The sequence below is a fragment of the Phaethon aethereus genome (assembly GCF_964289735.1).
Source record: "Phaethon aethereus genome assembly, chromosome: 1".
In the NCBI taxonomy this organism is placed as follows: Eukaryota; Metazoa; Chordata; class Aves; order Phaethontiformes; family Phaethontidae; genus Phaethon; species Phaethon aethereus.
Genome location: NC_138575.1, coordinates 195,355,502 through 195,375,442, shown reverse-complemented (window position 1 = coordinate 195,375,442; position 19,941 = coordinate 195,355,502). Strand labels below are relative to the sequence as shown.

The following is a 19,941-nucleotide window of genomic DNA, read 5'->3' as shown; positions in this document are numbered from 1 at the left end:
TTTTTTGTTTTTTCCTAATAAAGCAGAAGTATCTTGGATGCAGGTTAAATTTTTGTCCTAATACAGAAGACTCCTGCAATCAATACAGTCAACATTGGCCAATTCAGGGAGAAAAAATAAACTGCAGATTAAAGAGAAGAATTGGCTGAATTCCACTAGGGTCATGTGCTATTTCATTACATCATCAGTGTCTGTACAGAATTAAACAAGACAGATAGAGAAGGCCTCAGCACTGTCAAGCTAGGAAACTACATTTTTTGCCTTCTTGACCTGACTGCACATTAAAGATTATAATCATGTGACAGCATATTTTGTACAACATATTTTGTACCACCTACAACATATTTTGTACTGCCACAGTAAGCTTAAATACAGTAAATACAGAAGTTCATGCTGCTCTCCAGATTTTTTCTATGTAAATCCACAGCCCACTATTTATTTCCTCACTAGATTGTCCATCAGTGTTATGTTAAGACAGCAAGACTTGGTGTTGCAGCTGTTAGTCACAACAGAGCAATTTGATGTCTCCTCAGTGATGGTATTCATCTAATTTCTTTGAGTTCTTTCACCTACTAAAGTAAACTACTTTTAGATCTTTTTTCATTTAATCTTTTCAGAAGCACTATTTTTTGCTGCCAATGCAGCTGGTCCAGCGCAGATGCCTGGACATTCATTCAGCTCTGGAGCAAGGATGATATCCAACCACAAGGAAACAAACGGTGCACTACACTGCTTCTGATGAGCAAGCAGATGGAAATAGGTTGATAATGTGACTAAAGTATACAGTTACCATCCCTACAGTATCTGGGTGCCTCATAATTTGTAATGTACCTATGCTTGCAATTCTCCTGGGAAATAATAATAGAAAGCTATAAATTACTCCAAACTTACAGATTGGTAAGTGAAGCCCAAAATCAAAAAAGGACTACAGTCTAAATTGCATTTCAGGCAGAATTTAACATCCTAATGCTAATAAAGCAATCTATGCAATGTCTTACATTGTTCACATCTGGCTTTGTTATATAACTTAGGTAGGCATCTGAGCTGTTGCTGTTGTGTTTGCCCATAAGCACAAGCTTACTCAAGCTGCTTAGTTTGCTGCTGAAAGCCTTATGGAGTCTCAAAGCAAAGCTTCCTGGTGGTCATAGGCCTAATGGGCCACAACCTGAGCAGCATGCTCCACCCACATTACATGAGGAAGGAATCCTCTTCTGTCTAACAGCCTAAAAATTAACCCACAAAGACATTAGATGAGTTACATTTTAGCCCTCTGGCACACTAAGAGCTTGAATTCTCATATATCCTGAGAATGCCCTTGCATCATACTTATCTAGTGCTGAGATAATTTTTGAAGCCAGGCAGTTAAGTAGTCACAAACGCAAAAGTTACATGGATGGAGAGGAATAAGTGAGAAAGGCTGCAAGATCATGCCTATTTCTGGAAAGGAGGCAGGATTTCAGATCCAGTTTTTGGGCATTTCTTACCAACTTCCCATTGGTCTTCCATTCACTCTATTGTAAATCCCAACCTAGCTGCCTTTCTCACAGTTAATACCTAGGAAATTTAGGCAGCTAACTCAGCTTTCTGACTTCTATTCCTGTGTCCACACACATAATTGATGATGCAGAGCTCAGTATGGTAATACTGAATTTCTTATGGGAATCTAGCAACACAGATGTTCCTACTCAACTAAAAGACCTCTCCAAGTCCCCAAACACTATAAAATGCAATTTCAAAAACAGACACAAGAAAATTTTAAATGGTAAAACTTCAAAGAGGTTCTAAAGACCCACTTTAGCCAGGACTGGTTGTAAGTTACCTCTCACCCCTACTTTCAAGGCAGTAATTGAACAACTAGCTGAAACGTTATATATCTGAAGTCTTTAGCTGCTGCACAATACAAATCAAGAAGTGAGAAACACCAGCATATGAACTCAGCCAAATCATTAAGAGCTGGATTTGTCTCTCCTGAATTCTGTGGGAAGTAAGCAGAAAAAAACCTCACTGAAACAGATTCAATTCTTGATGCTTATGGTTGTATGATCAGCTTAGTGCTTAATACAGTAAAACAACACAAAAGCAAAAAGGTCACAGAAACCAGAGTTTAAAGCATACAGTAACACAGACTTGTAGCAGCATTCCTGGAGCACAGAAAAGCCTCAGTACAAAGCAAGGACCAGTGAGAGCTCAAGAGAACCAGAAGGAGCCTCCCAGGTATGCAGCACTCCCCCAGATGGAGAAATCGCCAACAAAACTCCAGAGTGAAACAATAAGATAAATTCTGAAAAAAGCTTTTTAGAAGTGGTTTTACTGGATATTGAAATATTTTTTAAAGTTAGATTTATTACAGGTTCTTCTACTAACCTTTGAATAGCTGGACAACGCATTCCTGAAAAGGACACATAAGCTGACTAAGGGATTTAACCTGAATTTAACATCCTTAGTTTTCAGTAAGTCATCCATGTCAAGCCACTCTGATCAAGCTGGTAAGTTAAAAGACACACTGAGATTTTAAATGAATACTTTCTTTATGTAACAGAATTTTGCAGGGCTTAGCACGATTCACTTTCTGAGCAATGATACATTAAGTCTTCAGTCCAGCAGTGACCAAGCCCAGAGTTTCACAAAGGGAACACCAGTTCTCCAGTTCTTCTTTTTTTCACACAATTTCCTTTTAATTCGTCTGAAGTTACATATTTGGCTTAACACTTGCCAAAAAAAAGAAATTATACAGAATGATAACTGCAGCTGAATTTTAAGGCCACCCACATAAGTCGCTCTTATTCTGGATTTTTTTCCTTGCCTTGCTACCAGTGGCAACAGAGGGGACAATTTCTATCAATCATTTCACAACAGAAAAGGTGACAAATCCATGACATCATCAAGAGGCTCAAACTTGCTTTCATAAGAGCCCAGCCCATGCAGACTATTGATCCTTATGGCAATTTGCTTCAGTTCTAATCCTCTTTAGTTTTTCTCCATGAGTTAGAACAGAAGCAATACATCTGTCAGTCGTGTAGAAAAAAAACAACACAAGAAGCCTTTGCAATCCATTCTACTTGACATTTTAAATCAAATGAAGTTTTGTTTAGAAAATAAAATGCCTTCCCTCCAACACCAGGAGCTGACGTTCATCAGCTGATTTAGCTGAATCTTTTAACATTACCATTTTAAACTCAAGAGCAAAAAGCAATAGTTTTACTGTAATGAAATTTGATTTTATGTTGATATCAATAAACTCACTAGTCATATATTACTGAAAAAACGATACACAAAAATGATTTCACATAACATATTTCTACATACAATATGCACTCGATATTTATAGACCAGATCCTGTAAAGGCTTCAGTACAGGTGAAGAAAGGCTCCCTGGACTGGTTTAAATGCCAAGTGCCCCCTTGTGGTTAGCACCATCCTTCTACTCGAAACCAGGCGGAGAGCTGAACTACACAAACACAGTGTGTCCTTGACATTGGCAATGGTCAGGGTAAAGAAATCAGCCTGCAGTCTTGTTGGAAAGTTCAGGCTCCTTCAGTGTAATAGGGGTAGGATGCTGCTACAGCGTCCCTAAATCCTTATGTCAATGGTCTCCACAGCATTGCTCATAGAGGTTATCTGCTGACTTGCAGAGGAGGAAGTTAAAATGGAGACCTCCATCGCTGTGGTTCAGATTGACAGAACAAGTTGTTGCTGACTCTGAAATGTTTCACGGGAGATTGCTTCCTAGAATTTTCTCTGTAAGATATCCCAGGGTCCCAGTCAATAGCTAAGGCATTCTTGAGAACAGCCAGATAATAGTGTCACTTGCCTGCAAGGTTTTTCCCTGGTTGTTTTCTTTGAAATACAAAGTGTATTCTGCCTCTGGAAATACCACAAAGTGATTTAAGTAAAATAGTCTGCTGGTTTGTGCAAGGCCACCAGGAGGAACAAGTAATGCCAACATCACAAGGAAAGGAAAAAATGCAAATCAAAAAGGTCTCTTGGAGGTATCCAAAACACTTGTCTGAGGTCACATGAAAGAAGTAGGAAGGGGAAGTCTGTGAGGAGGCAAGATACAGCTTGAAGCAGTGAGACTAGACTACAGAACTTTCTCCAAAATAATTCCAAGTTTCATGAAAATACAGAATAACAGATTTCTTCTTCCCATAGCGCTACTGGTCACTTAAGCCAACAAAAGCAACAAGGTTCATTTAACAGGGACTTGCTAGGAGAATTGTCAACATTTCCTATGCCATTATAAAGTGCTGATGTTCCCTATAGGCAGTTAGCAACACCTACTGAAATACAAAGTCTTTGTTGCGTGTTTTCATAAACCCAAGATTCCCCTCCCGTCATGTCGCCAATGCCTTTTGTGTGTGTGATGCTACCACACGTTCTGCTTACAGTTTAAAACTGACAGCAAAAACCCTGAGGTGGTGTGTGAAAGTCTCAGTTCTGTGTCCACTGTGCCCTCAGAAAGGCAGCTTTGCAAAGCAAGTATCTGGCCCTTAATGTCAGAATTTTCTCAGCTATGGTGCTGGACATTCCTGAAAATGGTGACTTATCACAGAAACCTTGGTTCCTTGGCAAGTCTTAACTAGAGCGTTGCTAAGGCAATGCTATCAGGAGTGTGCTTTTCTGAACTGATTTTGCAGTATGCTTTTCAGTATTTGCATACTAAAGCCGCTATCTAGGGATCCTTTCTTGCAGAAATGGTGAGAGAGAAAGGAATAATTTTCTTTCTGCTTATATGGGAAATTATGCTTAGCAGAGAGCATGTATTTCACCAAAACTCATTTAATGAAAAAATGTGAACAAATGAATGCAGCATGTGTAACAGAAGCAAGTAAAATTCACATTATGTTATACTTTAGAGAGAAGGCATTCCTTCTGTAATTATTTCTGAAGTACTGTATGACATTTGTATTATTCATTGGGACATAAAGGAAATTACTGAATAAACAGTTTTCACTGTTGGAACTCCCTTGTGCTTGTCACTGTTTAGGTTATTTTTAATCTGCCCTCAGTACACAAAAATGATTCTCTAAACACTGGCCATAAAAATTTATGTGTTCAAGGTATTGGTTCTGCACGTACTGTCATGTGACATCTACATGATCTTTTGGAAACAAAAAAAAAGTATTATCTCAAGTCAGTATAAGGACTTCAGAATGATAATTGTATATTTAAATGGTTTAGGAGTGTTTTTAACAGCAAGGAATCATTCATCAGTAAGATTCTAATTCTAAAGCAAAAATACTGCAAGCCATCTGCAACAATTATTGCAATTTATCAACACATAAAATCCTCTGTGCTTCCTTGTTCGTCACTCCAGAATTTGCATTTGTATTCTTCTCTTTCATTCAGGTTTTTACAGCTTGCTGACTGCCAGGGTCCCTGATGACTAATCTTTTTTTATTTTCCCTGAAGTGCTTGATATCAAGAAAATATTTTATGCTATCTATCTCTAAATGGGATGAATTACACTACGGATATGTTTTTCTTCTTCTGTTGACTATGGTAGGACCTTAAATGACTAGCTGAATGAGATAAATCTCTATAGTATCTTTGAGATATCTCCTCTGTTAAATACAGCTAAAATTTCTTAGGAAGTTAAGAATTATTACAGGTCCTCTTAATTACTCTAACTGCATAATTCTAACTTCCTTGGGAACATAGGTTAAAAAGACATGCAGATACTATTTAATTTTCTAAATATATTGCTCAGAACCAAATCAACTGTCTACTGTTGCCATATTCTGGAAATTGTATCATCTTGCTGGAAAAATCACTTTGCTATCTTTCCACTTCATATGCAACTGCACATTGAAAGCTGAATATCACAGCGTACTTTTGATTTAGCACACACACATCTGATTTTAGATATACCCACTCTCAGCATTTTTACTTTGAGCAAATGTAGACTGATGGCTGGCTGCAAAGCTCTTTGTTTTTCTACACCCACTCACCACATCTGCTCTTTATTCTCATCTGTGGAGAAACTAAATATTCCCCCCTACTCCCCTGAACAACTCTCAAAATCATAAAAAGGGCTTGGAAAAACCTATATGCTTAAACACCACAAAATGATCTGTGTATTTTTTTTACCAATGTTTTATCTCCTAAAATTTAAAAGAAAAAAAGCAGCCCTGCATTCTCTAAGAGTATCTGCAAATATACACTGTCTTTTCCAATAGTTTCAGTGAAAAAAAACCAGCAAAGCCCACAAAATACATCTACCTTCTTCCCCTCTTTCCATCTCCAAAAATTGAAACAAAGAAAAATGAAACATTTCACTAAATCCCTAAGCACTCTTTTTTCCCCTCTGGCTAGCAAACAGAAAAATGTATTCACTCTAAGCCGGAAGGTTGAAGAAAGGACTTAAAACTGCAGAAGAATTCTGTAAATTCTGTGAAAGAAAAACCTACAACATGGCACATGGGCTCCAGACTTCCCTAGGTGTCACTGAGTTAGTCTAGGACCCTCCAAACTGCTTCTAGACTCCTTCTAGCAGTATGAATCTTCCAGTTGTGCTGTCATTCTTTCCCTTGAAGGAAAAGTAATCAAACCTCTCAGAACCACAGCTAATAGGTGAGGAGGCAAGGCAGTATTTAGTAGGGATTAGAAATGTACTGGATTGGTGCAGCCTAGCTGCTAGTAAAGATGATCATCTCACTGGTAATGACTCTTCGAGTGCTTGGCAAGGTGTAACTGGATTTGTTCATCAAATCACAGAATGGTTTGTGTTGAAAGGGACCTTAAAGATCATCTAGTTCCAACCCCCCTGCCATGGGCAGGGACACCTTCCACTAGACAGGTTGCTCAAAGCCCCATCCAGCCTGACTTTGAACACTGCCAGGGATGGGGCATCTACCACCTCTCTGGGCAACCTGTGCCAGTGGTTCACCACTCTCGTTGTAAAAAACTTCTTCCTTATATCTAGTCAAAATCTACCCTCTTTTAGTTTAAAACCATTACCCCTTGTCTTATCACAACAGGCCCTGCTAAGAAGTCTGTCCCCATCTTTCTCATAAGCCCCCTTGAAGTACTAGAAGGCTGCAATAAGGTCTCCCCAGCGCCTGCTCTTCTCCAGGCTGAACAACACTAATTCTCTCAGCCTGTCCTCACAGGAGAGGTGTTCCACCCCTCAGATTATTTCTGTGGCCCTCCTTTGGACCCTCTCCAACAGGTCCATGTCTTTCCTGTGCTGAGGGCTCCAGAGCTGGACACAGGACTCCAGGTGGGGTCTCACCAGAGCAGAGTAGAGGGGCAGAATCCCCTCCCGCGACCTGCTGCCCACACTTCTTTGGATGCAGTCCAGGATACAGTTGGCCTTCTGGGCTGCAAGCACACATTGCTGGGTCATGTTGAGCTTCTCATCAAGCAACACCCCCAAGTCCTTCTCCTCAGCGCTGTTCTCAATCCATTCTCCTGTATTTGTGCTTGGGACTGCCCTGACACATGTGCAGGACCTTTCACTTGGACTTGTTGAACGTCATGAGGTTCGCACGGGCCCACCGTTCCAGCCTGTCCAGGCCCCTCTGGATGGCAACCCTTCCCTCCAGCATGTTGACTACACCACACAGCTTGGTGTCATTGGCAGACTTGCTGAGGGAGTGCACTCGATCCTACTGTCCATGTCACCGGCAAAGATGTTAAACAGTGTCGGTCCCAATACTGACCCCCGAAGAATGTCACTTGTCACAGGTCTCCACTTGGACATCAAGCCGTTGACCACAACTCTTTGAGTCCAACCATCCAGCCAATTCCTTATCCACCAAGTCGTCCATTCGTCAAATTCATGTCTCTCCAATTTAGAGGTGAGGATGTCATGAGGGACGGTGTCAAATGCTTTGCACAAGTCCAGGTAGACGTCAGCTGCTCTTCCCTTATCCACCAATGTTGTAACCCCACCGTAGAAGGCCACCAAATCTGTCAGGCACAATTTGCCCTTAGTGAAGCCATGCTGGCTGTCACCAATCACCTCCTTATTTTCCATGTGCCTTAGCATAGTTTCCAGGAGAACCTGCTCCATGATCTTGCCGAGCACAGAGATGAGACTGACTGGCCTGTTGTTCTCCGGGTCTTCCTTTATTCCCCTTTTTAAAAATGGGAGTTATGTTTCTCCCTTTCAAGTCACTGGGAACTTCACTGGACTGCCATGACTTCTCAAATATGATGGATAGTGGCTTAACTATTTCCTCTGCCAGTTCCCTCAGGACCCATGGATGCATCTCATCAGGTCCCATGGACTTGTGCACCTTCAGGTTCCTTAGATGGTCTCAAACCTTATCTTCTCCTACAGTGGGCAGTTCTTCATCCTCTCAGTCCCTGCCTTTGCCTTCTCCAACTTGGGTGGTGTGTCTTGAGCACTTTCCAGTGAAAACTGAAGGAAAATGTCATTGAGTACCACAGCCTTCTCCATACCCTGGGTAAGCAGGTCTCCCATTTCCTTCCAGAGAGGGCCCACATTTTCCCTAGTCTTCTTTTTATCACCAACATACCTATAGAAGCTTTTTCGTGTTGCCCTCGATGTCACTGGCCAGATTCAATTCTATCAGGGCTTTGGCTTTGCTAACCTGATACCTGGCTGCTCAGACAATTTCTCTGCATTCCTCCCAGTCTATCTGTCCTTGCTTCCACCCTCTGTAGGCTTCCTTTTTGTGTCCGAGTTTGTCCGGGAGCTCCTTGTTCATCCATGCAGGCCTCCTGGCATTTTTGCCTGACTTCCTCTTTGCTGGGACGCATCACTCCTAAGCTTCAAGGAGGTGACCCTTAAATATTAACCAGCTTGTATGCTACCTTGGGATAAAGAGGTCCCTGAAGAGACCAGGTTCTGCCCTCCTGAACCCCAGGGTAGTGAGTTTGCTGTGCGCCCTCCACACTGCCCTAAGGACCTTGAACTCCACCATTTCATGGTCGCTGCAACCAAGGCTGCCCTGGAGCTTCATTTTCCCCACCAGCCCCTCCTTTTTGGTGAGAACCAGGTCCAGCATCGCACTTCTCCTCGTTGGCTCCTCTGTCACTTGGAGAAGGAAGTTGTCATCAACGCATTCCAGGTACCTCCTGGTTTGCTTATGCCCTGCTGTGTTGTCCTTCCAACAGGTATCAGGGTGGCTGAAGTCCCCATGAAGATCAGGGCTTGTGAACGTGAGGCTGCTCCTATCTGTCTATAGAGGCCCTCATCCGCTCGGTCTTCCTGGTCGGGTGGGCTGTAGCAGACCCCCACTATAATGTCACCTGTCCCTGCCCTCCCTTTAATCTTGACCCATAAACTCTCTGTCAGCTCCTCATCCATCCCCAGGCAGAGCTCCATGCACTCCAGCTTGTCACTGACATAGAGGGCAACACACCCTCCTTGTCTCCCCTGCCTGTCCTTCCTAAAGAGCCTGTACCCTTCCATTCCAATGCTCCAGTCATAGGAGCCATCCCACCACGTCTCCATGATGCCAATAAGATCACAGCCCTGCAGGCATGCGCATGTCTCTAACTCCCCTTGTTTACTCCCCATGCTACGTGCATTAAGTACTATCAATTGGATGGAAATAAACACTTCTGATACTGTAAGCATGCATGCCAGTCAGTGCTTTACAGGCTGACAGGAACAACATTGTCTGATGCAGATTCTACTGTAAATTTTCTAGATCAGTGTTCTGTCTTCCAAGACTTTTCTTCAAATATAATCCCAGCTGTATTTTCAAATCAACTCTGTGAAACAGGAAAGTGGAATGGGAAAGATTTTGTACTCTTTTTAATTAACTGTTTAAAAAAAAATATCCTGCCAACATAGAAAACACCATGGTCTCTAGGACAGTACTAAAATGGTCAAGAATGTTTAAAATCTGAAAGCCATGGATCAGATCAGAAAGAACAGTTAATTATTCACACCCTGCTTACAACAGATAATCATTCCCACTAACAGGGCATGCAGCCTCCTCTAGGCTCAGTAAACTCCCATTAATCTTCAGAATCTGAAGCACAAAAGTTAGATGGAAACACTTCTGTAAGCATAAGCAATTGGAAAAAAATCATCAGAGCCCTGCTTCATAATGTTCATTATTCTTCCTCATGTTACAAGGCATTACCACATCTTTATCTACTTGCTTTATTTCTAAAAGTGGGTAAGAAGCAGGAAAGGTCTCAAAGTAAAAGATTTCAAGAGATGACAGACTAAAGAAAAAGCAGTTCTGAATCTAAAATTGTTTTCACTTCATTTACTATTTTAGACGAATAAATGGACAAAATATTTCCTGTTTTTTTCTTGCCATTTTCTCTACAAGATCACAGAAAAATGCTTCATGCTTTGTTGAAATACAGGTCATGAAATATGACCATATTAAGAAATAAAATTTAAAAAATGAAAACAAATACTTCCTTCAGTGTTGCAAAAATGGTGTATTTACTGTACAATGAGGAATGTAACTGTATTATGCAAAATGTTACTGAAACTATTCATCTGTGTTATCACAGGTGATATAAAACTGGGAGTAGCAACTGATAAACCAAAGGATTGTGTTGCCATTCAGAAGGGCCTCTAGAGAAGCAGGCAGACAGGAATCACGGGAAGTTCAGTTCAACAGGGGGAAATGCAAAGTCCTGTCCCCAGGGAGAAATAACCCCAGGCACCAGTATATGCTTGGGGCTGAATGGCTGCGAAGCAGCTTGGCAGAGAATGACCTTGAGGTCCTGGTGGACAACTAGAGGACCATGAGCCAGCAATGCATTATTGCTGCAAAGGCGACCAATGGCCACCTGAGCTCCATTAGGAAGAACATTGCCAGCAGTTTGAAGGAGGTGATCTGTCCCTTCTCTTTAGCGCTGGTGAGACATATCCAGAGTGCTGGGTCCAGTTCTGGACTCCCTGGTACAAGAAAGATATGGATTTTCTGGACTGAGTCCAGCACAGGGCTACGAAGATGATTTAAGGGATGGGAGCATGTGACAGATGAGGGGAGGCTGAGAGAGATGAGACTGTTCAGCCTGGCAAAGAGAAGGGGGATCTCAGCAATATGTATAAATACATGATGGAAGGGAATGAAGAAGAGGGAGCCAGACTCTTCTCAGTGGTGCCCACTGACAGGACGAGAGACAATGGCCACAAACTAAAACACCTGAAATCTGATCACAAGAAAGCACTCTTCTTACTGTGAGAGTGGTCAAACACTAGAATACGTTGCCCAGAGAAGTTGTGGAGTCTCCATCTGCAGAGAGATTAAAACCCCAACGGGACATGATGCTGGGCAACCTGCTGTAGTTGGCCCTGCTTGAGTAGGAGGGGTGGACTAGAAGATATCAATGGGAGCCCTTCCAGCCTAGATGATTCTGTGATTTTGTGACCAAGGTTTAACATTTTTCCTTTTATTCATGGAACTAGTCCAGTCACTCCATCTCATATGCCTTACTGCAGGTCCAATCACACAACCGTGACTCATTCACTACATGATTCTTCCCAACATTCAGGTCTTATGTACCTCCTATTTAATGATTTTACTCTATACTTTATAAATTTATAAGCAACTGCATATCTGAAACAGTAAGAAAGTAAGCAGGACTGACTGTTTTGGTTTCTAGACCAGGCTGTTGGTATTTTCTGTCATGAAAAAACAAAGATTATGTAAGTTCTTCAATTATACTGCATTTTTTTGTTAACCAACTACATGCCATAGTACTCACCACAGGCATTTGATCAAAGGTGCGAACAATGGACAATCGATCTACAAATAAGCAGAATATTTGACCCATTGATATAATTTCAACATGTAATCACTAATTCTATTGAAAACCAGTTATGAATATCATTTCTACCTGCTGGATTGCCACGAATAAGCTCCATCTTCTTGTGAAGATTATTAATCTGCTTTTCCAGTTTTTTGTTCAATTCTACTTGTGTCTCATATCTGGTTTTCCATTCATTACCTTAAAAAGAAATACAGAGTTATTTTGTTTCCCAGATTACTTTGTGCCATTTCAAGCAAAAGTTAGCATTTTTTCAAACTGTTCCCTCTTTCTTCTGGAGACTGAGAAATTTTCCAGTTGGTAATCCTCATAATGAGGATTCCTGCATACAGAATGTGGCCAGAATATTAACCGACTCTATGAATTCATGTTATTCATAGTTTCACTAATAATTAAAGCTAACATGCAGCATGTAGTATTCCTTAATTTCACATTTGCAATATCACAGTTATACTAGTCATGTTTAAAAAGGGAAAACTTAAATTTCTAAATAAAAATTTGTATCTCTCTAGAGCCAACCCAAAATAATTCATCTTCTGTGTTTCCTAATCAATTAGCATGACTCTGTTGCAATTCACTTACCTTCATCTTCAACACTGCTAAGTCTTTTTTCCAGTTCTGTTACCGTGTTTCTCAGTTCAAATATTGAGATTTCAAGCATTTGCCTATGGTATTTAGAGAAGTTAATAAATTGGCTATTGCATTAATCTTATTATTAAAATCAAAAAGAATAAATTGAATCTATTTTCAAAATAAGCATCTATTAGTCTTTCCTATGTAATTATATCACCTGGCCTGTGTTTTTTTTAATGTAGTTTTCTCTGTGGATACTACAGTGACTTAAAAACAACAGAAACATTTCTACTTTCTGAATAAAATTACTTCCATAAAAAAACAAGACCAACATTTCCTAAAATTTAGTTACTGTCTAGCAGATCATCAGAATTAAACAAATGTAGAGAAGACAATGGCTTTAATTATTCATTTAAAAGAAGATGCCCAAGGAATATGTTTTTTGCAATAAGAATATGCTTGAGAGATGTGCTATTTCAAATTTTGAAATAATTCTTCATTTTGACTTACTGCTCAGTGATTAATAATTATTTCCTAAATTGTACCCATAACAAAACCAATCAAAGCATACCATGTATTATGACTATCAGAAAAGAAAGACAATGATTAAAGTAAGATGAGTGTTACCAAAAAATACAGTAGCTAAAGCCACCATCTTTTTCAGTACCTTAAACTTAATCTTGTGGGAAAATACAGTTTTGCCCACTGATTACTTCTGTATACTGGTCGGGTGGCCAGACAATGGACAAGTACCATGGAAACCGGACCCATTCTGCCTTGGAAGGTATGACCAGAAGCAGAAGCTAGCAGAGGACTTACTCTGATGATAGCACAAGCCACCTGCATGCATCATACAATGTGCTGAATGATTCTCATCCTTTTAAGTGGCAAGATGATCGTTTGGTGTGCTACAATGACTCATATGATCTCAATCATGCCACAAGGAAATTACTGCTAACTAAATTACTGACCATATTTATGCCAACAGCCCAGCTCTGTTTGGAGATGTCTATGAGAAATGCTCCTGCCTCTGAGACCCCAGGAAGTCTACCCACACTAGCACAGCTGCAAGAAAAACATAGTGCAACACAATGCAAGAGCAGTTTGTGGTTTTGTCCTTTCAAGTTAAGTTTGGAAGGTCAAGATTTCAAGAAACAACCAATGGTTCTTGGGTGCCTCCATTTTTCAGTGCCCAAATCAAGACATTTCAAAAGAACTGAGAACACAAGTCTGCAAATAAGGCCCTTTGGAAGTTTCTTTACAATACCAATATGACGACAGATACCTCTTAAATCTTAGACTAGTTCATTAAAACATGCAAGACAGAAAACCACTGTGCTGTCTTATTTTCTGGTGGTATTTTTAAAGGGGAGCTTCCATGTCAACATGGCTCTTCCCTTTCGGAACATGTCCATAATGAGAAATGCTCTTCAAGAAATAGTTAATTATCCTGAGAAATCAAAGCTCTGACAATAGAGCCGATCACTCAGAAATGGTATCACCTGTTGCACTCCTCATGCTCACATTCAGTTGGTGACATTTCTTTTCCGTAGCTTGAACCATCAGGTTTCAACTGAAAGCTGCAGAAGCAGAAGCACACCAACCATTCGTAAGAAACAGAAGAGCTATACCTGGAACGGGGAGGGCTGAAGAGCTGAAACAGCAAAGAAATATAAAGAGTAATTTAAGGTAATTCAAATAAGTTTTCAGTGCAAGAAACACACTGGAGCACAATAAGACAGACATCTCGAATGGCAGGGAACAGCTGGGTCCTCCAATCCCTCCTTGCTCCATTGCTCTTTTTGTCCCTACCAACATTAAATTAGACAGTGGAAACATAAGCAAAGAAATAATAAAAGTACTGGTAACTTGCTGGAAACAAAAAGGGTGTGGTGAAAGCCCCAGCAAAAGATAGACTTGAAACACATGAATCAAAAAGCTTAGATGCAGGAAAACAAAAAGTAATCTGATTGCTGCTGCCTATTTGCTCCCACTCCAAATGAAAGAGGCAGATGGCTAAGAAGAAGAAAGACAAAATTTTACCACATCGCTGTTATCATTCCAATACAAATAGATTAGGTTTCTTGTAAAGCGGATTTCTATCAACCTCTCAGTGCTTGGAAAGGAGGAAATTATGATGATAGTGAGTGTTAAAATGGGTTTTTTTGGAAGGAAATAACACTGTAAATTAGACACAGTCAAGGCTGTAACTAGAGCTGAACTGTATCAGAGTTAAATTGTTCTTTTCAAACAAATCCTGACTAGATGCTTAGATGGATGCAGAGGGATAACACAGGAAGAATGAGTTCCTTAAATCCAATGTTTTAAGTTTTTAATTTCTGTTACCATTCCAAGACTATATACAACATTTCTTGTATTAGATTTTATTATTTTTTCTGCACCAGCAAAACTGCCAGCCAACGTCCAATTATATTTTATCCTGATGAAAATGTGTACAGAAATGAGAAACTGTCAAGTGTCAGTCTGTAATTGCTACACTGACAAAAAGTCTTATTTTCAGCTGGCAACTGAAACCAGGTTTAAAAAAAAACTAGTTATTATTAAACATTTAACACTCCAACAGCACCCAGAAAGTAGCCAGAGTAGAACCTCTCTATTTTAGTCAGTGTATATGCAGTAAATTACAGTCCATGCATTGACAGAAAAGGGATGTAGAAATAAATCACTTCGTCCAACTTGGTAAATAATTCAGCTTTTTAATGTATCAGAGTATTTTGCATTTCTGGAGTTATTTCTAATTGTGATAGGAAGTTACTGTCATGCCATGTATCTGTTACTGTGAATTTAATGCAGCTGTGTATAGCTGCCTCCCCAGAAACCTGGCCTGCACTTAGAGGGACTGTGGTGTGACTAGACCTGCAACCTCACATGTGTTAAACATAATTAGACATATTCAAGGCTTATGAATCTTTCCCACGTCAGTGGACAATTTATAGTCATCACAGAAGAAAGCTCATAAATCCTGGAAGCTCACATTTAAGTCATCAGGGGAACTTAACTACATCCTTGCATAATAAGCATAATAAGAAAGCTCTTATGGAGAAAAGGAGGAAAAAGTACAGTTCAGGTAAGAAGGCTGTAACTGAAATGACAAAAGAAAAAAATTGCTGAGTTTCTTTTTAAGACAATTTACAGGTGTTATTCTACTTGAAAGTGACAGCCACTTAGGATGAAAGCCATTTTCCTGCACATTTTGCTATCCAGATCTGAATACCTGGTACACGTATCAGGCAAAAGACTGGCTGAAGCCATTTTCTATAGAGGAGAGAGAAACCAAAGAAACATTACAGGAGCAGCTCAAGGCAAATCATCAGTTCTAGGGCATCAGCTCTATAACATGGCAGACCTTTACTGATTCCTGTAGAAGACAAAATACATAGATGCCTTCAGAACCTATGAACATAGCAGAAACAATACTGCGCAGTGCAAAAGGCACCACAGGGAAGAGCATATACAGTATTGAAAGCTACAGATTTCTGGCACTTGCAGGCAGCAGTGTGCTGGGAAAATACTGCAGCTTTCCTTGCCAGGAAAGCCACAGAAACTGAAATCTCGCAAGCTGATTTAACACACAACTCCATGAACATTACTAAGTAGCTGACATGAATAAATACATGGCTTTAAGACCTCTTTGTCTATTAAGAAGTATACTGCAGCATTATATGCCTTCTCTCTCAGAAACATTTGCCGTGACATTTCCCAATCAAAACCTGTCCTGAATCTTGATTACCGTAATTCGAAGTCAGATTTAAGCTGAGTTTCATTAAAGCCTTTGCAAGACTTCACAGTATTACATCCACAATCATTGAGAATCAGCAGGTACTTTAGGTACAGACACCTTACTGATATGGATGATTCAATTTACTCTTTGAAGTAAAAATCTCTTCTTCATGAGTATTAAATGAGAGTCGTAGGTGGTCTGTTAGCAAACTGCCTAAATGGCACTGTGATCAAATAAACCAGTAAAAAGACAAGGGTGAGATGATTGTACGGAATGATAGCTATCTGCAAGCCAGTCATTCTCAGCTTGCTTTATATCCACTGGAGAGAAACAGGGACCTCCTAGGGTGTGAGTCATCTCACGCGAAAACAGCCAGCCAAAGTAGGTCAGATGAATCCCACCTTCAAAGAGCCTTTCTGTATTTGTTGACAATACATGGGTCTGGTTTAGATGTAGATGTCTAACAACGCTGGCCATTAACAGTTAGGTTGACTAAATAACGTCTATGAAATAGGTAATAATGGTATTGTCTATTTGCACACACAAGATACACACAGGAAACGGGTGCAGAAACTACCTGGTGCAGCAAGTCTTTTACTGTAATGCCATAGAAATAAAGGTTTTTTTAAAATACCTATTTTCCTTTCATTGGCAAATAAGTCACCACTTCACAACGTGTCCTGGGCTTTGGGCCCAGTCTTGCAGAAGATTCTCAAGGATATTAGCAAGAACTTAAGGTACATAAAGAATCCAGGTTTTCATTAATTTTAAAAAAAAATTCAATCAGAGCAGTGAAACAAAGCCAATACCATTCTGCTTTTTACCTGAACATCTGTATCAGGATCCTGTGTCAGATAAAAGAATTGGTGCATGCAGAGGATAAGTGATATATTACACTGACACACTACTGTTGAGGAGACTTAGTAAAAGGACATTTGCTTACACGTTGGTGCAAGTATGTACAAGCTCCTTTTTCTGCCATTTTGAACGCAGAGGCTGCTGAACCAATTTGACTCTGTTAATATTGGCTTTCCCCTTTCCATTAGTGAATAAACATTTTATGAAGTCCACAATTGCAGGACTAGTTTGAACAGAATCTGCAGCCTAGACGCTGAAAGAAACACTACCCAGGGGAAAAAGCAGTATGGAATAGAAAGTCTGAAAATGGTATGTAAGTGTAAATATTAAGGGTCTGACTTAAGGCAGCACAGGAGCCTCTGACATTTTCTAACTTTTTATTAACATTCAAAAGGCAATCGTGTTCTTTAACACAGGGAAAAATATGTAACTTCCTAAGCAAACTGGGAAAAAAACCAACCTAGAATCCCACCACTGCATGAGCATTAACCACCAAAGCACTGAAACATTTACTGCATAAGCAAGGGGACTAACTGGTAGCAGTAGCAAGTCCTCATCTTCTCTGGAAATTGCACTAGAGAAATACCGTACCTTCCCTGTAGGTTTCAGAGATATTTACTGATAGTAGGGAAGAGTTAAATCCAGCTTTCCAGTTTTATTCAACATTGTAGAAAGAAGTGTGTTTAAAGCGCACCTTGTCATCCATTTGATTGTTCTTCTCCCAAACAGGCATGCATCCACATGAGGTCTTTCCTGCTCTTACCCCATCGTGGCTTCCAATTTTCTTGAATTGGTGGTTAATTTTCTTCATAGTAACTCATATGGTGCTGTGTTTGGTTTTGTGATGAAATCACTGTTGATAATACACTTATGTTTTCGGTATTGCTGAGCAATGCTTACACATCAAGGCTTTTTCTACTTCTCACACTGTCCTGCCATTGAGCAGGCTGGGGGTGTGCAAGAAGTTGGGAAAGGACACAGCCAGGACAGCTGACCCCAACTGAGCAAAGGGATATTCCATGCCATGTAATGGCATCTTCAGCAGCAAAACTGGAGGCATGGAGTTTGTCAGGGCTGCCGTTGCTTGGGGATTGGCATTGGTCGGCTGGTGGTGAGCCACGGGGGTTTTTGCACCGCTCACTTTCTTGGTTGTTTCCATTTCCTTTTTCTTTTTTTTACTTATTAAACTGTCATCTCAACCCACAAATTTTTCTCTCTTTTTCTCTTCCGATTCTCTCCCCGATCACACTGGGAAGGGAGTGAGCGAGTGGCTCAGTAGCGTTGAGCTGCTGGCTTTGGTTAAACCATGACATCCAGTCCTATTTTCCATGCCTGTTCAGAACCAGCCTCATTTTTGCCTAAAATCATTTACCCTACTTCTTCAGGCTCCTTGTGCCAATCCCAGGCGGTTGGCCAGCCGTTCCTATTGCCCACCATGCCCTGTGCCTCACACACTCTCACCACTCCCAACCGTGTAGCCAGCACAGCCGGTCCGAGCTGTAGCACCTCCTGGGAGGCACATGGCCTCTGAGGCCGCTCCCCCCCACCCCGCATCAGCCGCCCAAGGCAACAACCGCCATTTTGCCGGTAGGAGTCCCCGTAAGGGCAGTCCTTCGGCGGGGCTCCCCGCGGCAGGCGGCCGGTGCGCGGACTCAGCCCCGTCCCCAGCCAGGCACTCACTTCTTCCTCCTCTCCCGCCCCAGCTCCAGCGCCAGGCGCTCGGTGTCTATCGCCCGCCAGCCGCCGCCTTCCCCCATGTCGCCGCCCGCAGCCGCGTCGGCGGCCGTTGCGCGGGGTAACAGCCGCCGGAGCGGCGCGGCCCGCCCCGCCCTCCCGCGGCCGCGGTCTGGGCAGGGGCGGGCGGTGGTCCTGGCCCCCGGCTCGGTCGCTTCTCGGGGCGGGCGACTCCGGTCTCCGCAGCCACCGCGGCTCTCCCGGTAACCCAGGGAAAGCGGAGAGGGGGAGACGAGGCCGGGCGCCAACGCCCGCCTGGCAACCAGCGTCGCCTTCGCCTCCTCCGGCCCAGGCGTGCGGCGTGCCGTTCAGCCTGCGGGCGTTGACGGCAGCTTTCGCCGGTCGCTGCCGTAACGGCCCCTCTCTGGGTGCCGTTTGTCTTCCCTCGGTGCTGAGCAATCCCCCGAACGTGGCTCCGCAACACCAAAAAGAAATGGGAAGAATTTTGGCCGAGCTAAAGAGTTTTGACCATGTGGGGTGAACTGTTGGTGTGCTAAGCTTTTCATGACCTGGGAAACACAAAGATGTGCAGATTTTTTTTTAAATGCTTCTTGTGGATGGAAAGTAGTACGGTTTTAAATAAATGCTTTGACCCACATGTAAAGGCAGGCACAGAATGGTGGGGCCGGCTCTTAAAAAGTGCCTAGCCTGTATTTTAGCGCCCTTGATAATTGTGCTCTGTGCTGTGCATAAACTAGTTCGCAAAAACCTAACGAGACAGGACAGAAGAGCTTAGGGTAATCGGTTTTAATCATCACGGATCAAGTCAATAGAGTCAATTAGTCAATATATACTGGCTAACATTTTCACTATCTTGCCATGGTCCGGATTTGTGCTTAAAAATATTTTACGTTGCAGTTTTCAAACAAGGAATTTCAGATCAGTTCATTACTTTCTCAAGATAAAGCTTTATGGGGTGGACTGAATTAATCTAACAGCTTAATGCTGCAGAAGTGGCATCACCTCTGTCACGATCTCCCTGCTGCCTTCTCTGGCTGCTTCAGTGCCAGCTCTGACATCCGTGTAACTCTCCAAGGAGCCAGTACAGCTCATGAAACCTAGAAAACTTACATCAGGAAAAATGTTTAATGTTTGCAGTTTTTGCTGGTTAGTGAGCTGAAGTGGCTCACCAGCTGCTCAGAAAAGCACCAGAGTTGATACAAGGCACAGGGTGATAAGCATGCTGGTAGATCAACTCACCATTTCATGGGACTGAGTGCTCACTAGAGGAATTATCTGTTCACTTTCTCAGGAAGCGGATATACTGTAATTTTGCTTTACTGGTACGGTATGAAAAAACAAAGGACATCATAGTTT

The 19,941-nt window shown here is 41.6% G+C and overlaps 1 protein-coding gene across 1 annotated transcript in view; it reads right to left on the bottom strand.

Annotated features, from left to right (window-relative positions):
* The window catches only part of LOC309405216 (coiled-coil domain-containing protein 169-like), a gene marked incomplete at its 3' end in the record, with an annotated part of 34,025 nt that extends 15,147 nt beyond the window's left edge, over window positions 1–18,878 (bottom strand). The window contains exons 1-4 of the mRNA XM_081999930.1: window positions 18,571–18,878; window positions 12,300–12,382; window positions 11,787–11,897; window positions 11,655–11,695 (exon numbers count right to left, since the gene is read on the bottom strand). Coding sequence (XP_081856056.1) covers window positions 11,655–11,695; window positions 11,787–11,897; window positions 12,300–12,382; window positions 18,571–18,647 — 312 coding nt within the window. The 5' untranslated portion in view covers window positions 18,648–18,878. The remainder of the gene's footprint in view (window positions 1–11,654; window positions 11,696–11,786; window positions 11,898–12,299; window positions 12,383–18,570) is intronic.
* Between the last annotated feature and the right edge of the window lie 1,063 nt (window positions 18,879–19,941).